Genomic DNA, 24,611 nt, shown 5'->3' on the forward strand with positions numbered 1-24,611 from the left:
AAGCTTAACCCTACACCTAAATTAATACTTTTTGAATTTTTTCCTAATGATTTGTCTTATCAACTAATTTCAGAGGAGAAATTATATATGTATGTACAAACACATCACAGACGCATGTTTTTTTTTTTTATCAGAGTTATATATTATATATTTTTAAACAAAGCAATTGAATAATTAAACAACACTTTAGTTTGTGAAAACCTCTTCAAATGTGCTTGTTTCACTATATTAGTGAGGACATTTGAAAAACAAAATCTTGTTCATGAGGCAACTCTTGCCTTTTTCATATCGACAGTTTTCTGCTGGGCTTTGTTGTCTCTACGTATTAGGCAAGTCTTAGCGTTAATAAGATCATGTCTACAGCATGTAAGAATCCATTGAATTTCTGAGCCTATTTAATTGGTTAGAAATTATACCGTTATCTCCTTTTTGCATAGCAGATTAAGACTAAAGACATTACATGATCGATAGCTTCTCATTAATCATATTGATATGGCTTATTTAGAGTGGTGAGAGTTGTCGGTTTTGCCTCCAGGACTGTTGTCCGTCCCAGTGAGCTCAATATAAGCAGAGACAGTATTTGAATTTTGTACTTTATCTACTTTATCTTTGCGCCAACATCAGTAATATACTGTAGTTTTATAAGTTTTTCTGACCCTTAGGTTGTGTGTCCACCAAAGCGTTTTTTCAAAGTGTTTTTCCAGTTGTTTTCAATGGGAGTGCCACATTTTTAAAACGACAGCAGCTTAGGAGGTGCTAACCATTTTTTTACTGGTTACCGAGAGTTCAAGAATGTTCAACTTTTGGTAAAAAGCAGCGCTCATCACTGTCACTATTTACCCATCCGTCCAATCACAGCGGAGTAGGGGCGGGACAAATAGCACCCGACCAACCGTCACATTCTGCTTGTACAACAATAACAAATGACCGCAACAATCACATCTCTGCATCCAAAACTAGCGCCAAAGCAAGAACATTATATCGTGTCAACATTTTTATATTCAGAAACGAACTATTTGCGAAATCTGATACAAAAAACGGTTCTGCTGATATTCTGTATCATATAGCGTCTCAACTACAGTTATCAGAAAAGCTGGCTATAATGCTTTGGTGGACACACGCCTACTGTCTTTTTGCTACTGTACCTTTAAGGCTTCCATTTGTAAATGACTTCTACGTCTATATGTAAATGCCAATATGTTGACAACTAGTAAATGTTCCAATGTTTGTGACGTCCATATGTCAAAAACCTGATACTCTTTCAATCTAATAGGGGTGTTTCCTTTCCTCTCTGTCCTGTTTCCCTCCTTTCATCATTCTGTCATCCTGTCACTCAATCATACACCTGCCTGTCATACAATCTATTCTTCGCTCCACTTTACTCAGTTGGTTGTAATGACAGAAGTGTAAAACATTATGTCCAATCTCATGACTAACACCCACTTGAAGCCATCAGCATGTTGTGATTGTAATGTCGATCGATCAAATGGACCATTTTCTCTCTTGACTTTGACTTTTTTTCTATTCTCATACAACCAGTCTCTCAAACTGCCATCTGAGTTTCATTTACGGAGCCCTTCCTACAGAATTCCTTCTGTTTTCTCATTGCGGGCTTCCTCACCAGCAGTTAAAGCCCGCACACTGAGCAGTCAGCAGCCAATAGCTGTCAATCACACAAAATGAGATCCTCTTCTGTCTGAGAGGAGCAGACTGACATCACAATCAACTCAAGGGGAACTGTTGCATTGAACGGAATCACACGCTCACCCAAATCAATTTTCCCTACAAATTTGTTGTTCATTTTAACTACATATTAAACAATGCTATATATACTATTATTATAACATTTTATACAATTATGGCATTTGTGAATAGTGGCCACACTTTCTCTGTTTTCTTTTCCTTATTTGTACAGCTTCAGTTGATTGTGCTAACTAACTTAAACTGAAACTCTTATCAATCACATTGTTTACCATTGAATGCATGATGAACTTTTGGATGATCAGAACAATTCTCTTGGCTCATTCTCCATCAAGAACATGAGGAGGAATTTAATGATTAGAAATAATAAGTGAAGCATGCCACAGCGTCTCACAGCGAGTTTAATTAGAGTCTTTCTTTTCTCTTTTCTTCTTAAGCAAGAAGAAATTATCATTCACATGGAACATGAATACAAATTTGCTGAGGAGTGTTCTAGAGGAGGCAGTTATTCATGGTCCATGTTCCGTGTAGGACTGATGAAATGAACTCGTGCTCAGGGATTTCCTCTGACAGATTAGTTGATGAGAGCAATTGCCCCTTAAGATTTCAAAATACTGACCTTTTGTCTAAGTGAAGTCTTGAATGTGAAGATTTATTTGAAGAGTTATTTTCATAATGACCTAATGAGTTTTATTTACTTAATTTAGTAAAAAAAAAATTACTAAATTTAGAGTCATATTCTTATAATAATATTATAACTTATAATGGTAGTCTGGATTTATTGCTCCAGAAACAAGAATGTAGTTAATATATATATATATATATATATATATATATACACACACACACATATACTGTATATACTGTATATAATATATATATGTGTGTGTATGTATATGTGTGTGTGTGTGTATACATACATACAGTTTATACATACATAGATACATACACACACACATATATATATATATATATATATATATATATATATATATACAGTATATATACACACACACACACACACACACACACATTGTATATAAAGATATCTTTGGGTAGTTTTTTTCCTTTGCAGAACTGGAAAATCAGGATTAAAGAATCATATCCTAGAAATTTTATTATGATTAAATATTTTAGTGAAGTTTTTCTTTGGAAAAAATACATATTTATAGAAATAGACATTTATGATTGTTTTTTTTTTTAATGTTATCAGATGTTGAGTATTTTTCTTCTTTTTTTTTTAGTTTTTTTTTTTTTTTTTTTACTTTTCCCGTTCTGAAAAACACCCTATTTCCACGTTTACATTTATGTGAACGGAGTATGTAAACTTTACATGTAAATATTGTAACGCTTCACAGTGATTTTGAATCTCTTGAATTTGAATGAGTGTTTTTGAATCTCAGTTACTATAACTGAACTGGGAAAATAGCAAGAAAAATCTTCCATTATATGACTAATTTATATTTATATACAGTGATTTGCAGTATAAATGATCAGATTTGTAAATGTCCAGACCCAGGTCAAGCAACATGATTAATGCCTCTGGAGTGACTGTTCACAACACACAGAGCTGCCCTGAGGTGGAGAGGTCCTGTTTGGACACCATGTGCTTGGCAGGGGAAAGGTGGAGTGCTGAGATTTGGCCACGGTTACGTTAACACCTGTGTTGCAATCATGCCAAAAACCCTTCATTGCTGACACACTGCTCTGAGTGCCCACCATCACAACAGCGAGCCTTTCATCCCATCCTCTCTTTCCTGATAATCGTGCGGTTGGACCCAGACATCAGAATGCTCGCTTAAACAAAGAATTGCTTTCCTCAAAATGTAGGGTTTTTTGCGACGAGAGGGGGAACGTTCGCTACCCGCATATCCCTTATGCTGTGCAGGATTTACTCAGCAGGGTTCTGCGGCAGTAGACATTGGCTCTTTGTCAGATGAGCTCTTTGTCAACACACACACACCAAAGCCTCTCATTCAAATGGCGACCTCTGCCGCCCTTGGAAGACAATGACGCTTCCTTCGCTGCAAGCCGGGGAAGAGGAGGTGTCCGTCGGAGTATAATTGTCTTCAAAGTGCGCAGTCTCCTCAGACTGGCCAAACATTGCCGGAGCATTAAACGTGCAAAGGCTCTGAAGAGGTTGTACAGATTGCTCGTTTGTTTAAATTTCTTGTCTTGTCTTGTCCGCCACCAGTCGCTGGAGAGTTTGGGTGGGGGAGGGCAGTCCTGAGGGGAGGATAAACAACCCTAGCGCTCAATAAATGAAAAAAATCGCAGGGAAAAGAGAATAAGCCTTTTCTCATTCAATTCTACCACAAAGCCCCCCCTCTTGTGCTCGCCTTATTGGCCGGCCTGCTTAACTATGGCTTTCAGTGGTGCAGATCTATTACATCTTAGTGGACAAAAGATGATGAAGAGTCTGGATTAGGACGTACTGCGGTGTATGAGGAGGCCTTGAAGCACACTGAGCTCATTGTCAGCAGAGTGGATCTGTCCCAGAATGCACAGCTGCGCTCAGACCAGGAGGCCTTGGGTTACTGGCTGGGGTCTTGCAGGGCTGTGCAGATGCACCGAGTCAAAGGCCAGGGGGATCTGGAGCACTTGGCTGACTGAAATATATACAGGGGTACACATAACTGGTGCGGATGCGTGGTAAAAAAATAATAATAATACGAACCAGAAAACATGGAGGGAAGCGCTTTTGGGGACCGGAACGTTTACTTTCCATCTCTGGTAAGATGGCATTCATGATATGTGTGTTCACCCCATAAATTATATGGGGTGCAACGGATCGCAGTTGATCAGTTATCCGTACGGACCAGGCCCCACGGTTCGGCACAACTGATAAGTTTAATCATCATAAAATGAAAGTTTATCATTTGGACATGTTTTGTCTAGCCAGTTTACAGATTCAAACATTTTTAAACGTGGATATATAGACGGAAATCGGGACTTGCACGCGATATCATTTTGCGCGCGCATGCGGAGAGAGAAAGAGAGAGACACATTTGATTCCTCTTTCTCATTTAATTGTGCTTGAACAAACACATACACACAAAATGATGTCAAACTACCGATCTCGGCAAGTATTCTCTCGGTTATGTCATAAGTTGAGAAAGACGTTGAACAGTTGAGAAAGAAATCAGATTTGTGTCAGTATATTCAGTCCGTGTATTCGGTCTTAAAGTGACAGCAGCCTAATATTCCTGTTGTCTGTGTCGTTAATGTTGAGAAAAATCATTTTTAAAAAATCAACATCCAGACCAAAAAAGTTATGTGCACCCCTAAATACATATTTAAAATCTGAAGCTCATAATTTTATTAAAAGGATAACTAACCCAAACGTGACAATTATGTTATAATTTACTCATCTCATCTCTGTATAATTTTTTTCTTCTGTGGAGCACAAAATATTTTGACAATGTTAACTGGTCATTTTTGGTTATTATTGATTTCTATTGTACAGGTTTAGATTAACCTGAGGATTCCATTTAAGAGAAAATTATTTATTTTTAATTCTTTCCTAAATCATAATTTTTTGGAAAGATTTTTGTAGGTGGATGAACTTACTGATGCTCATCCTTGAATCCCTGCATGTGTCGTTTTCTCGGTGTAAACAGAATATTATGATATTTAATTGCTAACGGCAATATCATAATATATAGTTAAACTACTATATATTAACCCTACACTATTTGATTTCTTCTCTTCAAACAGCACTTACAGAATCCGGCCAATTTCCAGACGGCGGCCACAGAGCTGCTGGACTGGTGCGGAGACCCACGAGCCTTCCAGCGGCCCTTTGAGCAAAGCCTTATGGGATGCTTGACGGTAAGCCAGCAGCTGTTCAAGTCTTGTCCTCATGTCAGGGGCCGGTGAAGAAGGTTAAAGCAACAGTCACGCTTCACATGTCCCTCTGCCCACCCACCCACTCATCTCTCTCTGTTTCTTTTCTTCCCCCCTTTATATATATATATATATATATGAGACTGGTGTTTAAAGGTGATGTTTAATTTTTTTATGTTAAAATCATCTCAATAAGCTAAAAGTAAGCCTTTAGTAGGCTGATTTCAACACATTTGGTGGTGCAGAACAATACAGTAGGTTGAAAAGTAGTCCCCTGTCCCATATTCTCCATGACAGTCATTGATTATGGCACACTGCCAGTGTTTAGCACCTTCAGTCTGATTCAGGCCTCCAGTCCAGGTGCTTTTCATAGATAGACAGACATTTTACATTGATTACCACTGGACTTATTTCAGTCCCTCTCTGTGATCAGAATTCCTCAGATAAGGATTCACTGGAAGGCTCTCAGAAAATGTTTTTATCTAGCCAGTCTTACATCAGGTATCTTTACTGAGATTTTTTTTTTATCAAATAGCTGCCATTATATTTCCTAAATCACATATTTAAATTTAGTTATATTTACATAATCTTAATTAAAATGTAATCTAAAATAAAATAACCCGATACTATTCATACTACACTAGACGATAAGAGTACATAGTGCAAAGTACAAAGTACGTCAGCTAATGGTTAGTAACTAGGCATTTGTAACTAAATGACAACTTTTTGTCGTCAACAGTGTGATTTAGTATTCTTTAAATACAAGTCTGACGTGTAACCCATATTTTATATTCCATTGAATTACTGATTGAAAGCTTTTGTCAATTTTAATGAATGAACGTGCACTACCTGTCAAAAGTTTGGTGGTAATAAATGTTTGCTTTCTGAAGGATCATATGACCCTGAAGACTGGAGTAATAGCTGCTGAAAATTCAGCTTTACCATCACAGGAATAAATTGTATTTTTTAAAGTACATTCAAATAAAAAATAATTATTTTAAATTGTAATATTTCCACAATTTATTTCAATTAAATAAATGTAGCCTTGGTGAGCATAAGAGACTTCTTTTAAAAACATAATAAAAATCGCAATTACTCCAAACTTATGAAGGGTAGTGTACATGCGGTTTTATTTGACAGCTCAGGATAGTCACTTGTTTGGCATATTCATGACATCACTTTCTGATCAGTCACATGGCATTAGCAATCAAAACAACCTGACTGCATCACAAACTTCCAGGGCTTTCTGCGTCAGCTGGGCTACTGCCCTTGAAATGAATGAGGATGTTAAAGGACAGCCTTCTCCAGGTATTCCAGACCTCCATGCTGTTGCACGGCTCTGACAGTTTGGTTCAGCCTCCCTCTCTGTAGTTAGTCACGTGTGTACATGACAATGTGTCCCCAGACACCATCTTCACACCACACGCGCTCACTCCGGAAGGATGTGCAGTATATGTTTGCGTTCTGTTTATTGTAATTAATTTGTCTGATGTGATGCGGTCCCTCGGAGAGCAGCAGAGAAGTTCTTCTCCCCAGGTGAGGATGGTGGAGAGATGAAAGAACTGGGGAGATAAGAATGTTGGCTGACAGATGTGGACATGTCTTACACATTTCCCCTCAGGCAGCAGGTAGCTCTCCGCAGACCTACATATGGAGCGTTTCTTCCATTGTCTCCCAGCTGCACAATATCAGCACTAAGCCAAATGATAAATGACATCTCCAAACTGTCAGTAGCTTTAGCGATGACAACTATCTCTGCTGCCTTTTCTTGTCAACCTCTGCATAGTTGAGCAGTGCTCGCTCTGAAAAGAAATAAACAGCCTTTTTTGTGTGTGTGTATTATATTGCGGGTCACTGTGTGTTTGCACTCGGCTCTTTAGCAAAACTGTAACTGAGGACATTTGCATGGCTCAGTGATTCAAAAAAAAAATTCTGTTGAATCACTTAATGTTTTAGGCCTGCATTCTGAGAAGAGAGATTGTGTGGAAAAGGCTTATGAGAGGATGCATTTCTAAACGGCAGTGGAATCTATACCAGCCCTCATGGCAGAACGCCTGGCTGCTGCGTTTGGCAAGTGCAGCTGCAGAAAGGAAATTAAAGTTTGGCAAGAGTGCAGCGCCGCTGCCTGTCCAAATATCCCCCAATACTGGAGGACAAAAACGTCTCTAGGTTTTCAGTTTCATAGACGTCATCCTAGAATCCCATTAAGCCATTATTTGATCATTAAATCACAAATAGAAATCTGTCAGCACAGGTTTGATTTGTCATTTTTGTTGCACTACCTTGGAAGCAGATGTATGACAATTTATGATTAAGAAGAGTCACGTTTGCACCCGTTGTGGAACATAAATTGCACGTCAAGCGCTGAGTGTTAAGAATTGAGAAGGTTAGTAAGTGGATAAATGCAGCGCACAGCTGCAGCACTGTGATACATGAGTCATTAAAGATCATGTGCTGCCTCATTCAAATTTTACAGCAGATATTACAAAAGGTTGAATGCCTCTCATTCTATATTGGTTGTGTCATTCTTGATGGATAGAATAATAGTGAGGGGAGACAAAGTGAAATTTTTCAAATTGAATTGTTATTCAGAGCAATTTTTTAATCCATAACTTAACTGAAAATAGGCACCGTAACCAGTTTTTTTTTTTTTTTTTTTGGAGTCCCATTGTCAATCTGAAGTATATAAGGTTATGTTTACATGGAAACGATTCTGAAGAGAAAACGCAAAAGTGGCGTTGCGTTATCACTTTTTATTCGTTTAGACAAGCTTTTTGGGTGGGAAATCCGCGTGCATATGGTGACGCAAAAGTGTGTGAAATTCAATGTAGTATGCACTCCAGGCGGCTAGGTGGCAATGTCCGCGCGCCTGCGTACAACCTTCACTGTCAAGCAGACTTTTGCGTTTTTACCCTTTACACGGGAACGCGGCGGTGGAGCGTTTTTAAGATATCCTCTCTGGAGGGTGGTGTTACTTTTTTGCGTTTTTAAGCCCCAAAAACGACCCTCGCCGTGTAAACGAAAGGCACATCTGATAAAATATTTTTACGTTTTCACCTGCGAGCATTCTCATTTAAACAGGGTCTAAGTGTCTTTGCTGTATCATTTTAAAGGAATAGTACACCAAAAATAATTTCCTTGGTGTTGATGTGTAGATTTTTGGCAGGATGTCCACACTGTAATTTTTTTAAAGCTACACTGTGTGATTTTTACCCCCATCTAGCGGTGAAAAGGTATATGGTCATTCAGTGAATATTAGTTTCTGAATATTAGAATATTAGTTTTTCCTCTCAATTCCGATTTCGTTTTAACTCCTACGTGGCCAATGTAGTCAAAGATTAACATGGTTTCCAGTTTGACCACGTCCTCGTCCTTGAACTCAAACGTAAACGCGAAAGGCGAAGCTTGAATTAACAGGTATGTCCCTCTTTGGCTAATGTACTTTCAAGATGGATGGGCAACATGGCGACCGACATTAGAACCCCTTACCCGTGTGTATTTTTAATGGCATATTATACACTCATGAGAATACTTTATTACTTGAACAAAGAAATTTACATTAATGAGCACATATATTTTTGAAAGAACTAAGTGTTTTTTAGCTAAGAATAAATTAAAAGAGTTGCACAGTGTAGCTTTAAATAAGGAAAGTAAATGGTGACTGGGGAAGTAACGCTCCAAATAATAAAATCATATGATGGCATTTGTTTGTTTTTGCCATTATTCATGAATATACTCCTCACTAGCTTTCACCATTGCGATGGAGTTTATTGTTAGGGCGTTTGTTAGTGTTCTTCTTGATATACAGTAGGGCAGTGCGGACATGGTAGTGAATAATAATTTATCTGACCAGAGCCCTTAGAATAGTCCTAATGCACTATAAAAGTAGTGTATTATTTGAGAAGAATTGGAATAAACTGTCACCATATGGACTACTTTTTTTGATGGATATTTGTCATTTCTGAAGCTTGATGGCAACCCGGTCACCATTCACATTCAGTCGGTTGGACATTCTTGATAACTTTTCTTTTTGTGTTTTATAGTAGAAACTAAGGCTTGCAAGTTTGGTACAATGTGAGGATGAGTAAATTACAGAATGCTGATTTTTGGGTGAACAGTCCCTTTAAGAGAGTCCACAGTTAAAGCCTCGGTTTTGTATTCTGTGTGGTAACATTGTCACCTACCAGCTCTATCTTACATCTGGCTTTAGAGTTTTATTTATATGCTTTTGAATTGTTCTGAGAAAGATCACGAGACACTTTGAAAGAAACTGGAGTTGCGAGTTCAAGGGGCCAAGTGCGGGCTGTGGTCTCTGCGGATCAGGGTATTCAGAGAACAAACAGAGACGTCTGCGCACCAGTCGCACACATCTCTGGGGAAAGCTCATCAATCGTGCCCTGCAAATATCAACACAGTCTTAACACTAGTCTGCATCAGTGGAGGTGGCTGTTTTATCTTTGAATACATTATTCATGCACATATATAAATATTTGATATGATTGCACTAAAAAAGGGAAATTGCTCTTTTATGAGTAGTTTTTGGAGAGATATTTGGTGTACATGTAAGTGGGGGGTGGTAGCTGGGTGATGCGAGTATACCGCTGGTTCTCTTGTCTCTCATGGGAGTCTGGGGTAGAATTTCAAGAAGGCTTAATTGCACATAGCTCATGTAGACTATTGAAAAATTCAATAGCCTTAATGCTAAAGAGTGTGTTTAGAACATTTCAGCTTGATTTTTCCTTTAGACTTTAAGCGGAGAACTATGTGTTTCCACCTCTCTTGTGAATGCAAATAATGGGCGCACACATGCAGATGAACCCACGTGAGTTCACAAAGCCCCGTCTTAACGCTCATGTGGTCTCTTTTCACAGGTCGTGAGCCGTGTGGCAGCGCAGCAGGGTTTCGACTTGGACCTCGGCTATCGGCTCCTGGCTGTGTGTGCGGCAAACCGCGACAAGTTCACTCCAAAGTCAGCAGGTGAGACCCTCTTTTCTCATGCGCCGTTTCTTCTCACTCATCATTGCTAATAAAACCCAGAGACACTCTGCCTGTAATGAATCCACATTCTTCATTTAGCGATGTGACAGGAAATCTTTTAATTGCGGCATTATGCAATCACAGCGCACGGCCATGCATTAGCATCCTTTCACTTTTCTTTTGTCCCAACACTCACCCATCTCCTGAAGACGTCATGAGGCGATTTAACTTCCAGAGGTTGTCTTTTCCTGACGATTTTACACGTGGAGCTCTCGGCATGCCAGAACCGCCCCCGAATAATTTACTGATAAGCTGCCAGAGTTCACTTTCCAACAATCATCCATCAGCAGAGCAGCAACGCTTTGTAATCAGCTCTGTTTGAAATCCTGACCTTCTCAGCCAAAGCTGAGTGTCCTGTTCTTGTACATTTGTCAAAGTGAATTGCGGACGGGCATCAGCCAAACAGAGATAGATGGCCGGCAAATGCTGAGGTTGAGGTGTGTGAGTGTACTTTATTTGAGAAAGGCCTGACACGGCTCGCTGTTCAGAATGAAGATAAACGGTCCATTTGAGCCATGGTTACTGTAGGACACTTTGGGCCTTCAAAAACAAATGTTTCTGGATGTTTGTTTTTCCTGCTCCTCCTTTTTAGATAACGGCACATTAATTGTATTAATCAATATTTTTGTCTTATTTTTTCTTGGAAAACAGTGGGTTTTTTTTTTTTTACATTATTTGTTAACATTTTGAATTTTCTTTTATTCTTAGATTTAAATTTTATATTCTTAAATTTATTTAAATTTTTAGTAATTTTATGTGAATTTCTATTTAGCTTTAATTTGTTTTAGTAATTTTAGTAATTGTAAGTTTTTTAATCTAATATATATATATTTTTTGCTTAGTTTCAATTAACAGAAATTTTAACTTGAAATAGTTTTAGTTAACAATAACAACATGCTGGAAAACTTGTTTAAACTGAATTTTATTGTATTTCTAATTTTTATTATATTATTAATTTATATTTATGTCTTTTACTTTTTAATTTATTTACTCTCAGGTTACCAATAATTGATCTTGCCTTAATAATCTTTGGACATTTTTACTTGAAAACAAGACAAAAATACTGATTAAGAAATATATTTTTGCAGTGAACAGCTGTGATTGTGGCGGTATTGCTGTTAATAACACTCATGTGGCATAAGAAACTTGTGTGATGGCTGAAATATTTATCATTTACAGTGATATCTAAGATATTTCAAACCATTCAGAGATTGTATAGTTGAATCTAGAGCAGCTGGTGATAAAGACATGGCTGGAAGCAGATATGACTCAGACTTCCTCTCAGTGCACCATGGGGGCATCCATCTTACCTAAGGACGTCTACCGCCCCAGACACGCAGACGACAGTAGCAGAGCTCAGAATCATAAACCCACTCTCCGTCCCTCTCGTTTTCTGTCCTCCTTGATGGCACATACTCTTTCTCTCTTTATCGCTCTACATCCTTTACGCAAAACACACACACAAAGAACGAAGGGGAAAAAGAGAGAGAGAAGAGATATGCACGTCGGGTCAGGGATTTGTCGAGAAAGTGCAGCCCTAGTGAAAACCCAGTGACAGGCAGGATGGCGACAGAGGGGCGGCCACCCGACACCACACACCGGAGTTCAGTGCGTCTGGCGCGCTCAGAGCCTGAGAGAAGCGAGACACTCCCACATTACACGATCAATGCACATCAGACGGCCGTGGAGAGGCAGTCACCGGCTGCAAGATGAATCCGTCATGTTTCGCTGTCTCTGTGATATACAATGCAGCTGACACTTGCCTGTGAGGATGGCCAAAAGTCATCCACTTGCACTCATTACACTTTTATTTGCCTCTCGTAAAAGAATGTTAAGTACCTGTAATGGATAAATGCCAGAAGATGTCTTGTAAGATAAATGTATTTCATTTCATACATATATATATATATACATATATATACATATACTTTGAGTTCTTTTTAATGTTACATTTAAACAGTTATAGTGCTTTAAAATGGTCATTTGGATTCATTTGTTTTTCGATATGTGATTTTCGAACCTCATTAGATGCTAAATAAATAGTGTATTTGCTCTTTTTTTAATTGACAAAAGTAATGAGAACACATTTATAATCACTGCAAAGTGCAAAACAAATCTTAATTGGCATAATGGTCTTGCTTTCCAGTAAAAAATATGAATTTACTTGAAAGCAAAATTGTGTAAAAGAAACATATACTATATTTTTAATTACATATTAATAAATATGAATATTTATGTTAATGAATATTAATTAAATATGTACAAAAACTTAAAAAATATAAAAATTATATATATATATATATATATATATATATATATAAATTATAATAAACTATTATATGAATAAAAGTGAAATTATAGTATAATATAAATATATAATATACTGTTATATATTTTATATAATTGTATATATTATTTATTATTATTACTGACACCATTGTTTGAAGTGTAAACCTCTTTGAATTTTGATAGTTAATGCTTAAATCTCTTAATAGCTTATGCAGTTTTGTAGTAAAGTGTCGTAAAGATGTTTACTCTTAATGTATTTATACTGGAAAACAATACACAAACATACCAACTGAGAAATGATTGCAAATGATGCACTGGCAAAAGACAGATATAATCAGTGCAAAGTGATGAAAGCATGTTTTGCATGATCACCATCTGATCTTCAGACTTCAGGAATGTGTCAGAGATGTAGTGTGAATGAAGTGTAGTCTGTCAGTGCGTGCTGGTTTGTGAGTGCTGACCTGACCGCTCTGTCAGCGAGATTATCTGGCCGCATTAATCTGTGATTATAGGAATTATCTGTCCACGGTGTGTTTGCTTCTGTTTTTGTGTGTGCGCTCTTTCTTATTTAGTCTGATCTTCTCTGCTTCCATGCTACTGACAGACTTTTTAACCAGGCGTTGTTTGGCACCCCACTGCCAGTCCAATAAGATAATTTAGTCTAAAATCTCCCTCTTTAGAGCACGCAGCTGTGTCTGTACCAAGATACCTTGTCTGAGACGCTTTTATTGAGCATATGTTAATTATACACAGTCAGCATCACAATTGCTTTTATTTCAACGGTGCTGTCAGTCACAACAGTCTCCTCGCTTAGATCAAAATCTAGTTCTTCCCTTTATATGCGCCATGCTGATATTTAATCGAGAACAGGTTAGTTGAGAGACTGACAGCTAATGTGTTTGTCTATTAGGACATGTTTCTGACTCGCATACCCCTATTCAGAAAGTCTTTTAAAAAAAGTGTCAACTTCTCATCACGTTGTGCCTGAATACAGAAGCAGAGATGGTGTGCATTTGTTCAGAGTGAGATATTGCGACAAGATAATTGCAAGGTGTGTCTTAATTTAAGTGTTTTTAAAGTCTGTTATTGAGCAGATTTGCATGAAGTGCAGAAGAATTTATTTTGCATTACTTCTAACAAGGCAGAAATATTGAATATATAATATGCTGTTCTTTTAAACTTTCTATCAGAATCCAGAAAAAAGTATATCGCTTTCCACAAAAATATTGCGCAGCAAAACTGTTTTCAATATTCACGAATCATGATAATAATAAGAAATGTCCCTTTAGCATCAAATCAGCATATTAATATGATAGGATCATGTGACTCTAAAGACTGGAGTAATGGCTAAAATCATCAGTTATTTGAAATTGTAATACATTGTCACAATATTACCAATTTTACTTTTGAAAACAAAACATTGAAAAGGCTAACAGGCTCCAAACTGTTTAACAGGTTTTTTTAGTAGTGTTTTTTGTTTTGTTTTGTTTTTCATTCATACAAGCGTAGTCACACAGATTTAGACTAAATTTCATGCACTTGACAATCTCATTGAGTGATTTTTAATCACATTTTAGTAAGAGACCTTGCACCATATCCAAGTTGATGTAGCTACATATCAAAGTAAAGCTGACACATGTCTCTTCTCGGAGTAGCGGATGGGTAAAAATATTATATTGGCCACTGTAGGGTGAAACGAATCTCTCAATGCAATGGTGAGGAATGTTCCTGCTCTACATAGGAAGTCTGTCAGCAGCTTGTAAATCAGCCCAGCTGGAAGGCACGTCAGGAGAGCAACCAATCCGCCATGTCGAGGGTGACGGATCACTTTCCAGCACCCAGCCGTAATTCACATGTCATGTAGTACACACATGGTTTACAGAGAAGACGCGAGCGCAAATACACAAGTAACTCAAGCCCAGGACCTCCCCGTTGGTTGGATATACCGCAAACCCTGCTCACCTCTGTCTACATACAGTTCTGCGTTTATACTTCAGACAGCAGAGGATACATCCTTAGTGGGACACAGTTGCCTTTATATGTGCCCTTTTATATGATCTTACAGGGCCCAGAATTAACAATCGCCAGCAACAAACGTCAATGAATGTTGGCTTTGGCTATGCAAGTAAAATAGTTATTTGCCAGTTGAATGGCAACATTAAAAATGTAAACAACATTATATAATAAACAAATAAAATAAAATAAAAAACATTAAAATGGTAACAACAAACTCTAAAACATTGTTTAAAAAAGTATATATATACAGGAAAATAAGTATTTTAATACCCTGCTATTTTGCAAGTTCTCTCACTTAGAAATCATTGAAGGGTCTGAAATTGTCATCGTAGGTGCATGTCCACTGTGAGAGACATAATCTTTAAAAAAATCCAGAAATAACAATGTATGATTTTTTTTGTATGATACAGCAGCAAATAAGTATTTGAACACCTGAGAAAATCAATGTTAATATTTGGTACAGTAGCTTTGTTTGCAGGTTTGCACACACTGCAGGAGGGATTTTGGCCCACTCCTCCACACAGATCTTCTCTAGATCAGTCAGGTTTCTGGGCTGTCGCTGAGAAACACAGAGTTTGAGCTCCCTCCCAAGATTCTCTATTGGGTTTAGGTCTGGAGACTGGCTAGGCCATGCCAGAACCTTGATATCCTTCTTACAGAGCCACTCCATGGTCATTGTCATGTTGGAAGACCCAGCCTCGACCCATCTTCAATGCTCTAACTAAGGGAAGGAAGTTGTTCCCCAAAATCTTGCAATACATGGCCCCGGTCATCCTCTCCTTAATACAGTGCAGTCGCCCTGTCCCATGTGCAGAAAAACACCCCCAAAGCATGATGCTACCACCCCCATGCTTCACAGTAGGGATGGTGTTCTTGGGATGGTACTCATCATTCTTCTTCCTCCAAACACGGTTAGTGGAATTATGACCAAAAAGTTCTATTTTGGTCTCATCTGACCACATGACTTTTTCCCATGACTCCTCTGGATCATCCAAATGGTCATTGGCGAACTTAAGATGGTCCCTGTCATGTGCTGGTTTAAGCAGGGGAACCTTCCGTGCCATGCATGATTTCAAACCATGACGTCTTAGTGTATTGCCAACAGTAACCTGGAAACGGCGGTCCCAGCTCTTTTCAGGTCATTGACCAGCTCCTACCGTGTAGTTCTGGGCTGATTTCTCACCTTTCTTAGGATCGTTGAGACCCCACGAGGTGAGATCTTGCATGGAGTCCCAGTCCGAAGGAGATTGACAGTCATGTTTAGCTTCTTCCATTTTTTAATGATTGCTCCAACAGTGGACCTTTTTTCACCAAGCTGTGGAGCACAATGTGGAGGTGTACAATTTTGTCTCTAGTGTCTTTGGACCGCTCTTTGGTCTTGGCCATGTTAGTAGTTGGATTCTTACTGATTGTATGGGGTGGACAGGTATCTTTATGCAGCTAACTACCTCAAACAGATGCATCTAATTTAGGATAATAAATGGAGTGGAGGTGGACATTTTAAAGGCAGACTAACAGGTCTTTGAGGGTCAGAATTCTAGCTGATAGACAGGCCTTCAAATACTTATCTCACAGTGGACATGCACCTACGATGACAATTTCAGACCCCTCCATGATTGGGAGAATTTGCAAAAAAACAGGCTAATCAAATACTTATTTTCCTATATATATACATCAGTATATATAGTTGAATATTATGTTGTTGTTTTTTGGGCAGTTAAGAAATATTTATGATCAGTGATGAAGTCTACCATTGTGAGACAGTTAAGTTAATTTTGGACTCTGCTTAAATACTTTTTTCAATATATTCTTTTCTTTTCTTCTGATGTAATCACTCAGCAACAGTTCAGTTACTTCTAGATGCTCCATATCAGCTAGATTTTTGCTTCTTACAGAAACAATCAGCTTTTTTTCGTTGTTGCTCATAATCTGCAGTGATAATGCTGTATTATAGTGGATTTTTGTGTTAAAAAAGTCTAGGTATTTATCATAAGATTGCTCATTTGTAAAGTACTTAAGTTCACAGCTAGAGAGAATTGCTGGAGTGATGTGTTTGTGTTGGTGGAGGGTTATGACTCACTGCTTTGCAGTAAAAGTTAAAGGAAGCTTGAGTTCCTGTTTGAGTCAGCTTTAGCTCTTCACCTCCTTTTTCATGTAGCCCGTAGCTTTGACATCTCTCATTTTCTCTGAGTTATTTCATCCCCTTGTAGCTTGATATTAAAGGTATCTGTCACACGCAGCACTTCAATGCCGGCCGCGGAGACTGCGTTGCTGAGGTCTTGCTGCATTGTAAGTCTTTAGTATGTTAGAGCTTTTAATGAATTTTTGCTAATTTGATGTCAGTGGAATTTATTACAGTGGGTTTTTTTTTTTTTTTTTTTGCAGCGTCAAGAAAAATCCTGCGGTTGATACAGCAGTTTTATTAGCAGATTAGGCGACGCTAATTCGAGAACTGAAGAATAGCTATGTATTAATTCATTAATGGACGCACACTATTGACAGCCTGGGGAAGTGCTGGATCTCTTTCTGATATTCAACACTTTTAGATGTGTGTAATTAACAGTGTTAGCAAGTGTCAAGTTAGGCACTTAGCGTTAAAAGCTAACAGTTTCCATTAATTTCACCCTCACATGACACTCAAGAGGGCCGCCCACCAGCCCCGGGCTTAATTAGTGTGTACGGTCTGATGGATTTATACATTGGTGTCATGTGATTAGCTCTCCAATGGACTGGATTCACCCACTTTGATAGCAGTAATCGTGGGGCCGCGAACACAGCTTTAACTGAATTGATCCGAGCATGTTGTTTGTTCTCAGTCTTTCTCTGGATGATTTGGTCACGGGCCAAGATACAGCCCATCTGCTGTGATAGGCCCCGCCCCCCTCTTTACAAGTTTGAAATGTGAGCCGCTCATGCTTCCCCCCCTTCCGCCCTCTGGCAAAGTGGCCGTGGTATTGCATGGGTGTGTGTGTGTGTGTGTTGAATGTGTGGCTTCCATCAGTTCCAAATGAGCAAGGGTTTTAGGCATGTGGACGTCACTTACAACACAATAAATCTGAGGTGAGAGGACATTTGCTGCTTTTCTTTCTCTGTCTCTCTTCTTTTTTTCCCTCCCCCCCACATCCCTCTCTCTTTCTCTCTGGCTTCTTTTTTAACCCTTTTCAAACACAACGGTGCTTCCTGTTCATTTTGTGGTTTTTACACTGCAGACAGTTTACAGGCTGTCATTGTGTGTGTGTGTGTGTGTGTCTGAAGTTTTCGAAGAGCTTAACCTGATTCCCCGTGGGCTACGTCTTCTTGGAGCAGAGGAGCCAGGTATAGCAGGAGCCCATTAGCACAGAACTCCATCTGTGATTGGCTTTGCACTGGAAACCCAGAGACCGCCGCTGAATAATTGATGTGCATTGTGCAGTCGCTGGACAGGCGAAGAGAGGGAAAACAGAGAGAGAGCCCCAGACAATCAGACCGAGATAGACAAAGCTTGTAGATTTCTCACGGGTTCGTCTTTGCCTGCTGGTAAAATCCCATTTTTTTCTATGCAATGAGAAGACTGCGATGAGAGCCCGATCCCAAGCATTGGTAAGTCACGTGACGAGCGGAGTGCATGCGGATGAGTTGAAGGCAGGTGTACTGTATACTCGCAAAGAGTCCTGCTCGTGATCGGGTCGTAACAACTGACTGCGTTTGACCTAGTTCCCTCTCCTTCATAAATGCTCACACATAGAGGGTCAGAGTGGGCTTGATTATCTCCAGGAGGACAGCTGACCTACTTGAGGCACAGTGTTTTTGTCAGTCTTTTGGCGTTTTAATGTGAGCCTGGCGACAGCTTGTCTCCAGCCAGTTACATGGAGCAGATCTCGCTCTTCACCGGCTACTGTAGGTGGCCAGAGTGCAAGTTGTAAATCATCGGATTGGAGAAAAGTCTTTTGCAATGCATTCGAGGTTTTGATCTATGGGCCGTAGGGGTCGATTCGAGAGGGGAATGAACGTGGGAATTTCTGAAAGTGGGGGGATGTGTGCTTGCTGTGCCCCTGCTGTTTGTATATTTAGAAAAGCTGGCTTCATCTCTTGTGTTCCTAGAGCACTGTCTGCGTCTAGGCACAATCCCTAGATATTTATAGTAAGTAGTTGTTTCTTGTAAGTGCTACAGGGCGGCAGTTAAAGCGTCGTAAGGATAATATACTGCTGGAGCAAAGTCTACAGGTTCCTGTGAAGTTTTGTTAAAGCTCTCAGCCTCTGAGTGAATGCTGATGGGGAAATAAACAGCAGTTTGCTGTAATGAGGATCCTGCTGTTCATGTGTGAAACTTCCTCCTCACTGGTGAGGAGCTTTTAATAGCTCGATGATCTTTGCCCATGTGTCGGTTGTGTTTGGTGGAATTGCTTTATTTAAACATGCAGATGTTGTGCTGATGCTTTGGGATAAGGCTACAAATGAAAATTCAAGTTGGAATGTATTAAATAGATGCATAGAATACTAAGTGTTTTATTAATGGACCAAGTAGCAAAAAGGCATTCAATTGTTTAAAAGTACCAGTAAAGAGAAGATTGTTATTTCAAAAAACGTTATTCATCAACGAAACCTGGGAAAGTATGATATTTCCACAGTAATATTAAGCGGACAAAACAACTGTTTTCACCATTGATAAGTTTCTTAAGCACCAAATCAGCCTATTAGAATAATCTCTCTGAAGGATCATGTGACAGACTGTAGACTGGAGTAATGATGCTGAAATTTCAGCTTTGCCATCAGCGGAAGAAATTTGAAAACATATTTAAATTAAAAAGTTATTTTAAATGGTTCTATTTGTACGTTTTATGTAAAAATTATACACAAACTAACAGCTAAGATTTGCTGCTCATAGGATTGTCATCATCTAAATCATCACAACTACAGTTTTAACAATCTGTCTTTTTAAAGTACAACAGAAAATTTCCATTAGTAATATAGGGTAGTCAGAACCTTTAGGAAAAAATTGAGAAGGTTGACTAGCGAAATGCTTGTTAATATGACTAATTTGATATTTAGATGTTTCCTCATACAGTGACACGTGTGTTAGTCATATGAAACGTCGTCAAGATGTATGCATATTTATAATAACTGTAATTAAAATGATGTGTCAGATATTCTGTGGTTTATTTTTAGCATATTTAGATTTGTAGATGTTGGAATGTCATGTTAGGGTTGAGAATCAAATTGAAAAGAATCAAATACTGTTTGATAATACTTTAAAAAAGTATCAGAAATACCAAAATGCGTATAAAATTCTTTTGAGTTGAAATTTCTGACAAATGTGCAAGCACCTGGAATATTTCAGCAAATACATTGATTTTAGATCATTTCTTCCTCTAAGATGAGAAGTCAGTATCGCACAGCAGACCAGGGTCCCGTTAAGTCCCATCAATTCAACCAGGACATCAGCTCACCCATTGATGATGTCAACTCTGCTTACTAATACTATCTTGTCTTAATATTGCTTTGCCCCCTTGAGTAAAATGTTGAATTTGAACCCTACAGAAACCACCACCTGCAGGAGATGTCAGAGTGACACAGGTACTCTTCTGTGTTCTAGCATTGTTTGGCTTGTGAAACGCATCTAGTGGAGAGCTCTCTCTCTCTTTCTCTCTCTCTTTCTCTCTTCATCGTCACCCTGGGCATTCATTTTGTTTTCTTTTTTTACTCATTTGTGCGCAGTCACAGGAGATGAATCACGGTGACGCAGACGCTTTTGATGTGCTTCCTTTGTTGCGGGGTATGTGTGTATGTGGGGGGTCATCGGCTTCTGACTGAGCATCCATACCTGTTTCACAGACGCATGGGCTGCACTGTCATCTCAGATTATCCCGGGATTTTCTCCTGTCATGTATTACGCAGGCACTGTAGGATCCCAGCCCAGGTCTCCAGCTTTTTATTCCAGCCTGTGCAGCTCATTGAACGGGAATGACGTCCCATTTTTGTGGTATTTTATGTTCAAAACACAGCCTTCATCCATGTGTCACTCACTTCTAGGGCTGCCCTGTGTTGTTTGCCGGTCTTCCTGTCAGCTCTTCCCCGTTTCATCGCAGTCATTCATGTCCATTTCAGCCAAATCTGTAGCGACAATGCACTGTGCCATGTGCTTCAAAATCCTCTCCGATTCAAAAGAAAATCATGCTGTTCCGACTCTCTCAAACACACAGCAGAAAGTCAGCAAGCACACATTGTGCGGATGTTACTGCACTGTAGGAAACGCATTACATCTGTCACTGACAGAAACAGACACCAACCATGTGATCGTTTATTTATGTATTCAAATGAGAAATATCAGTTTCATCTGTTTGAGTAGCTCTTTTGTGGTTGTGTGTGTGTTGTGCTGGAGAGAGTGGTTACGTCATACGGTGTGAGCGGTGGTCACTTTGTGGCCTGTTAGCCTCAGTTAGGGTTTAATAAGTCCTACTTGTGTGTGTGTGTAGACTGCACACACTCTGGCCTCAATTAATATGTGAACTTAATCTCGTACTTGAGGACCTGCCCTGTGTCGTTAGTTAATAGTAGTGCGCTGCTTGAGCACATGCACTAAGGGAAGATAGACCTCACCAATCCACAATCGCATCAGCAGTGCATTTTTACTGTTAGAGCGTCTCTCTTAGCTGCCCCAGACAGCATCCACTGGCATTTTAAAAATTTTGTTGGCACTGGGGGGAAATTTTGGAATTTTGTTGAATTGATTTTTTGTAAACATGGTGAAACGCATTTACCAGAGCTGAAAGTACTATGCTCTTATTGATAGCTGGAAGCATAATGAAATAAGCCAAACATGTGATTAGCAAGGAATGTGTAGAACTTTGTAAATGATGGTTGTTTTTTTGGATGGTGGATTTCTTTCTAAATTAGGCAGTAAAGTGTAGATATGGCTAAAATAGTCAATTGAAAAATGGATAAACTCTTGAAAATAAGTACTTGGCTTTAATGTTGGCTCTGGCCTACAGCTTCCTTGTAATACACCTTGCATTTGTTTTTTTTTTTCTCTTCTTGTGTACCCATAACAAGTGTGCATTTTTCTGGCTTGTGTGTGGCGGTATTACACAAATCTCTCTATGAAGACTGTTTGGAAGTTCTCCTTTAAGCTGCTTACACTCACTGGGAAAGACGTGTATTTACAGATTGAAGTATTTAGGATGGATGACTTGAGGAAAATTTGTACAAATTTGGCTGAGGGACCCAGTATTTTTAAATAAACTGGTTATATGCGACTTAAGCAATACAATTCGTAATCATGTTCTTTTTTTCGTTTTTATTTTTTGCATAAAAGACTAAATTATAACATAACTGATAGTTTGTCGTTCTAGTTATCAGTAGTAAAAAATATCTCTTAACTTTCTATAGTGTTCTCCATTGGACACTATTTGCTGTTTGGTTTCTGCTTTATTACTTTCATAGGTCAGGTAAGGTGATATGATGGTCTCAGTGAGGTGATGATGAAGGGCAGACACAGTATGGTCATGTGGAAGGGAGGACTGCTTATTTTCACTGAGTGGTCCAGGAAGGTCAGTCAGCATGTCTGCCAGTTCACTGTAGCATCAGTCTGATACTCCCTCAGATTGAGGGAGAGGATGAAAAAAATGTCTCTGAGGACGTTTGAAAATATGGCTTGTGTGATGTATTCCAGCTACATTTACTTTCTAGACATAGTACTCATTGGGTTTGAAATCTTCCCGGTTCCCACGTTCCAAAGCTGCACTAGTTAAATGTCCAATGTATTCTGTGAATAAGAAGTGGGCAAGACATAGACTAGATTGTGTAATTCTTTTAGTGATGTTTAGCCTTTGACAGGATATCAAATACTTAACTTCACCAAACATTAGCTCAGTTCCATGTCCTATTAAACTGTCTATCTTGCATTTTGGAGCATAATGGGTTTAAAGCATCTTATTCTGCCTTCTAAGATACCTAATTTTGCCAAAATTAAGACAAGTATGCATCTTTAATGGGAAAAAAAATATCATTAAATGAATTGCCACAAGCTCAGTGGAAAAACTCCAATGAGGTGTAATGTGAGTAATGTTTTAGGTATGTATGTGAGTAATGAGAGAGAAATATGCTTATGCTTATATTCTATTCAAAACTGAAGTTTATCGATAAAATAGTATGTAAAATTGGGGAAAGAAATAGATCATTAGAAAGTAATGTGTGTACAGCGCATGTTTTTGCACATTCAATTTTAGCTAAGTTACGCAAAGCAACAAGTGAAGACTTGCGAAGACTGTGCAGAATGCTTGTATAGATGTGCTGCCTATGATCAGTCACTCTTGAGGTTCCGTTTCAAATAGGATGCTGTCTGTGTAGGTAGTCGGACAGCATGGCAGCTCACTAGGTTTTTGGAACAGACCCTTTGATTAAACAGTAAAGTTTCTGCTTGATTTTGACCATTTTGACCCAACTCCCTTGTTCTAACCTCCATTTACTGACATCCAGTTTTCATTTGCAACATCTGAATAAAAGAGCTCATAATTTAAGCCACAAAACTGGGCGAGAAATGAGAGTTTTGGTCGAGTTTGGATTCTGGCAGAGATGAAGCAGCCAGCCTTAGAAGGAACGATGGACAAACATTCTTGGGGCAGCCTCAGAGGTGATTTGTGTTACCGGGGGTGACCTGGCTTCCCTACACACCGGATCATTTGGGGATTTACCCTGGTCAGTTATTCAAAGCCCACTAAACCTGCTTCTCTAGACAATGAGCAGACAGGGAGGAGGGAGGGTTTGTGTAGTGTCTGTCTCTCTCCTCTGTTTTGCCAGAAGTCTGTAGAGCCACAGGCTGTTGTCCCCTCAGTAAGATGGTTTCTGCTGCAGTCTGGCACCTTTATGAACAGCATAACATGGCTATGAGTCACATATCTTACATTTCTAGCAAATGTGGCAGTCTGCTCACTTGGAGTGCTGTCTTTTTAAAAGAGTGACACAATTATCTAGCTATTACACTTGTTATTGGTTGTACTTGGGATTTTAAAGAAAGGTTATATTTGTGATGTTTTTTTCTTTCTTTTAAATAATCTCCCATAGACACACTCTCTGTGTCTATGGGAGAAAGAGAGAGAGAGAGAGAGAGAGAGAGAGAGAGAGCACCGCCCACCTTTTCTTCAGAAAATGTATTTATATTAAAAATGTTAAGTGTTTTTTGAAGACACAATGCGACACTGTAACCCATTAATTTGTAAACACTGTTAACGTCTTTGTTCTCACTCTGAAATTACTTTTTACACAGTGTTTAACAACCGTTGTTGCAGCTGCCGTGTTGTGGTGATAAATGGCACACAAAGTATGAAAAGTCTCAGACTGTACTAGATTCTGGCTGGTGTAAGCAAACCTCAGTTTTAGTGTCTGGCATGGCTTTCTGAGAGCTGTGCTGTGTCGGTACTCATCTCTTCCTGCTGGGATCACTGCCTGGTGGACACCGCCGTGAGCCAGCCCTGCCACCATAATATGCCACGGAAATGGCCATTGCCACAGACCCGGCAAAGAGCTACAGTAGCATACTGCCAACTTAACACTCAACACAACCCTTTTTGGAGCAGGTGTCTGGCAATGCGAGCAGGTCTAAATGAGGGATGGTAGACGGATGAAAGGAAAATGAAGACTGAGAGAGGTGTTTTAATACAGGGAGTGAAAGAGAAATGTGATTAATGCTGATTTACTGGTGAGTGGGGATGCATGATATCATTTGTTATATTAGAGAAACCTTTTGC

General features: G+C 39.0%; 1 protein-coding gene across 10 annotated transcripts in view; it reads left to right on the forward strand.

Moving 5' to 3' along the window:
- zmiz1a (zinc finger, MIZ-type containing 1a) overlaps positions 1–24,611 on the forward strand; it is a 194,416-nt gene that overhangs the window by 151,236 nt on the left and 18,569 nt on the right. For 6 of the 10 annotated variants that reach the window (XM_089117099.1, XM_089117098.1, XM_089117100.1 and 3 more), the window contains 3 exons: positions 5,419–5,532; positions 10,419–10,524; positions 20,407–20,442. In XM_089117099.1, the coding sequence (XP_088973225.1) occupies positions 5,419–5,532; positions 10,419–10,524; positions 20,407–20,442 (256 nt within the window). Of the gene's footprint in view, positions 1–5,418; positions 5,533–10,418; positions 10,525–17,035; positions 17,179–17,842; positions 17,950–20,406; positions 20,443–24,365; positions 24,563–24,611 lie in introns of those variants that run through there. The other 4 variants (XM_039671982.2, XM_039671983.2, XM_039671984.2 and 1 more) reach the window with 4 other exon arrangements.

The sequence above is a fragment of the Pimephales promelas genome, chromosome 11 (genome assembly GCF_988280905.1).
Source record: "Pimephales promelas chromosome 11, fPimPro1.hap1.1, whole genome shotgun sequence".
NCBI lineage: Eukaryota > Metazoa > Chordata > Actinopteri > Cypriniformes > Leuciscidae > Pimephales > Pimephales promelas.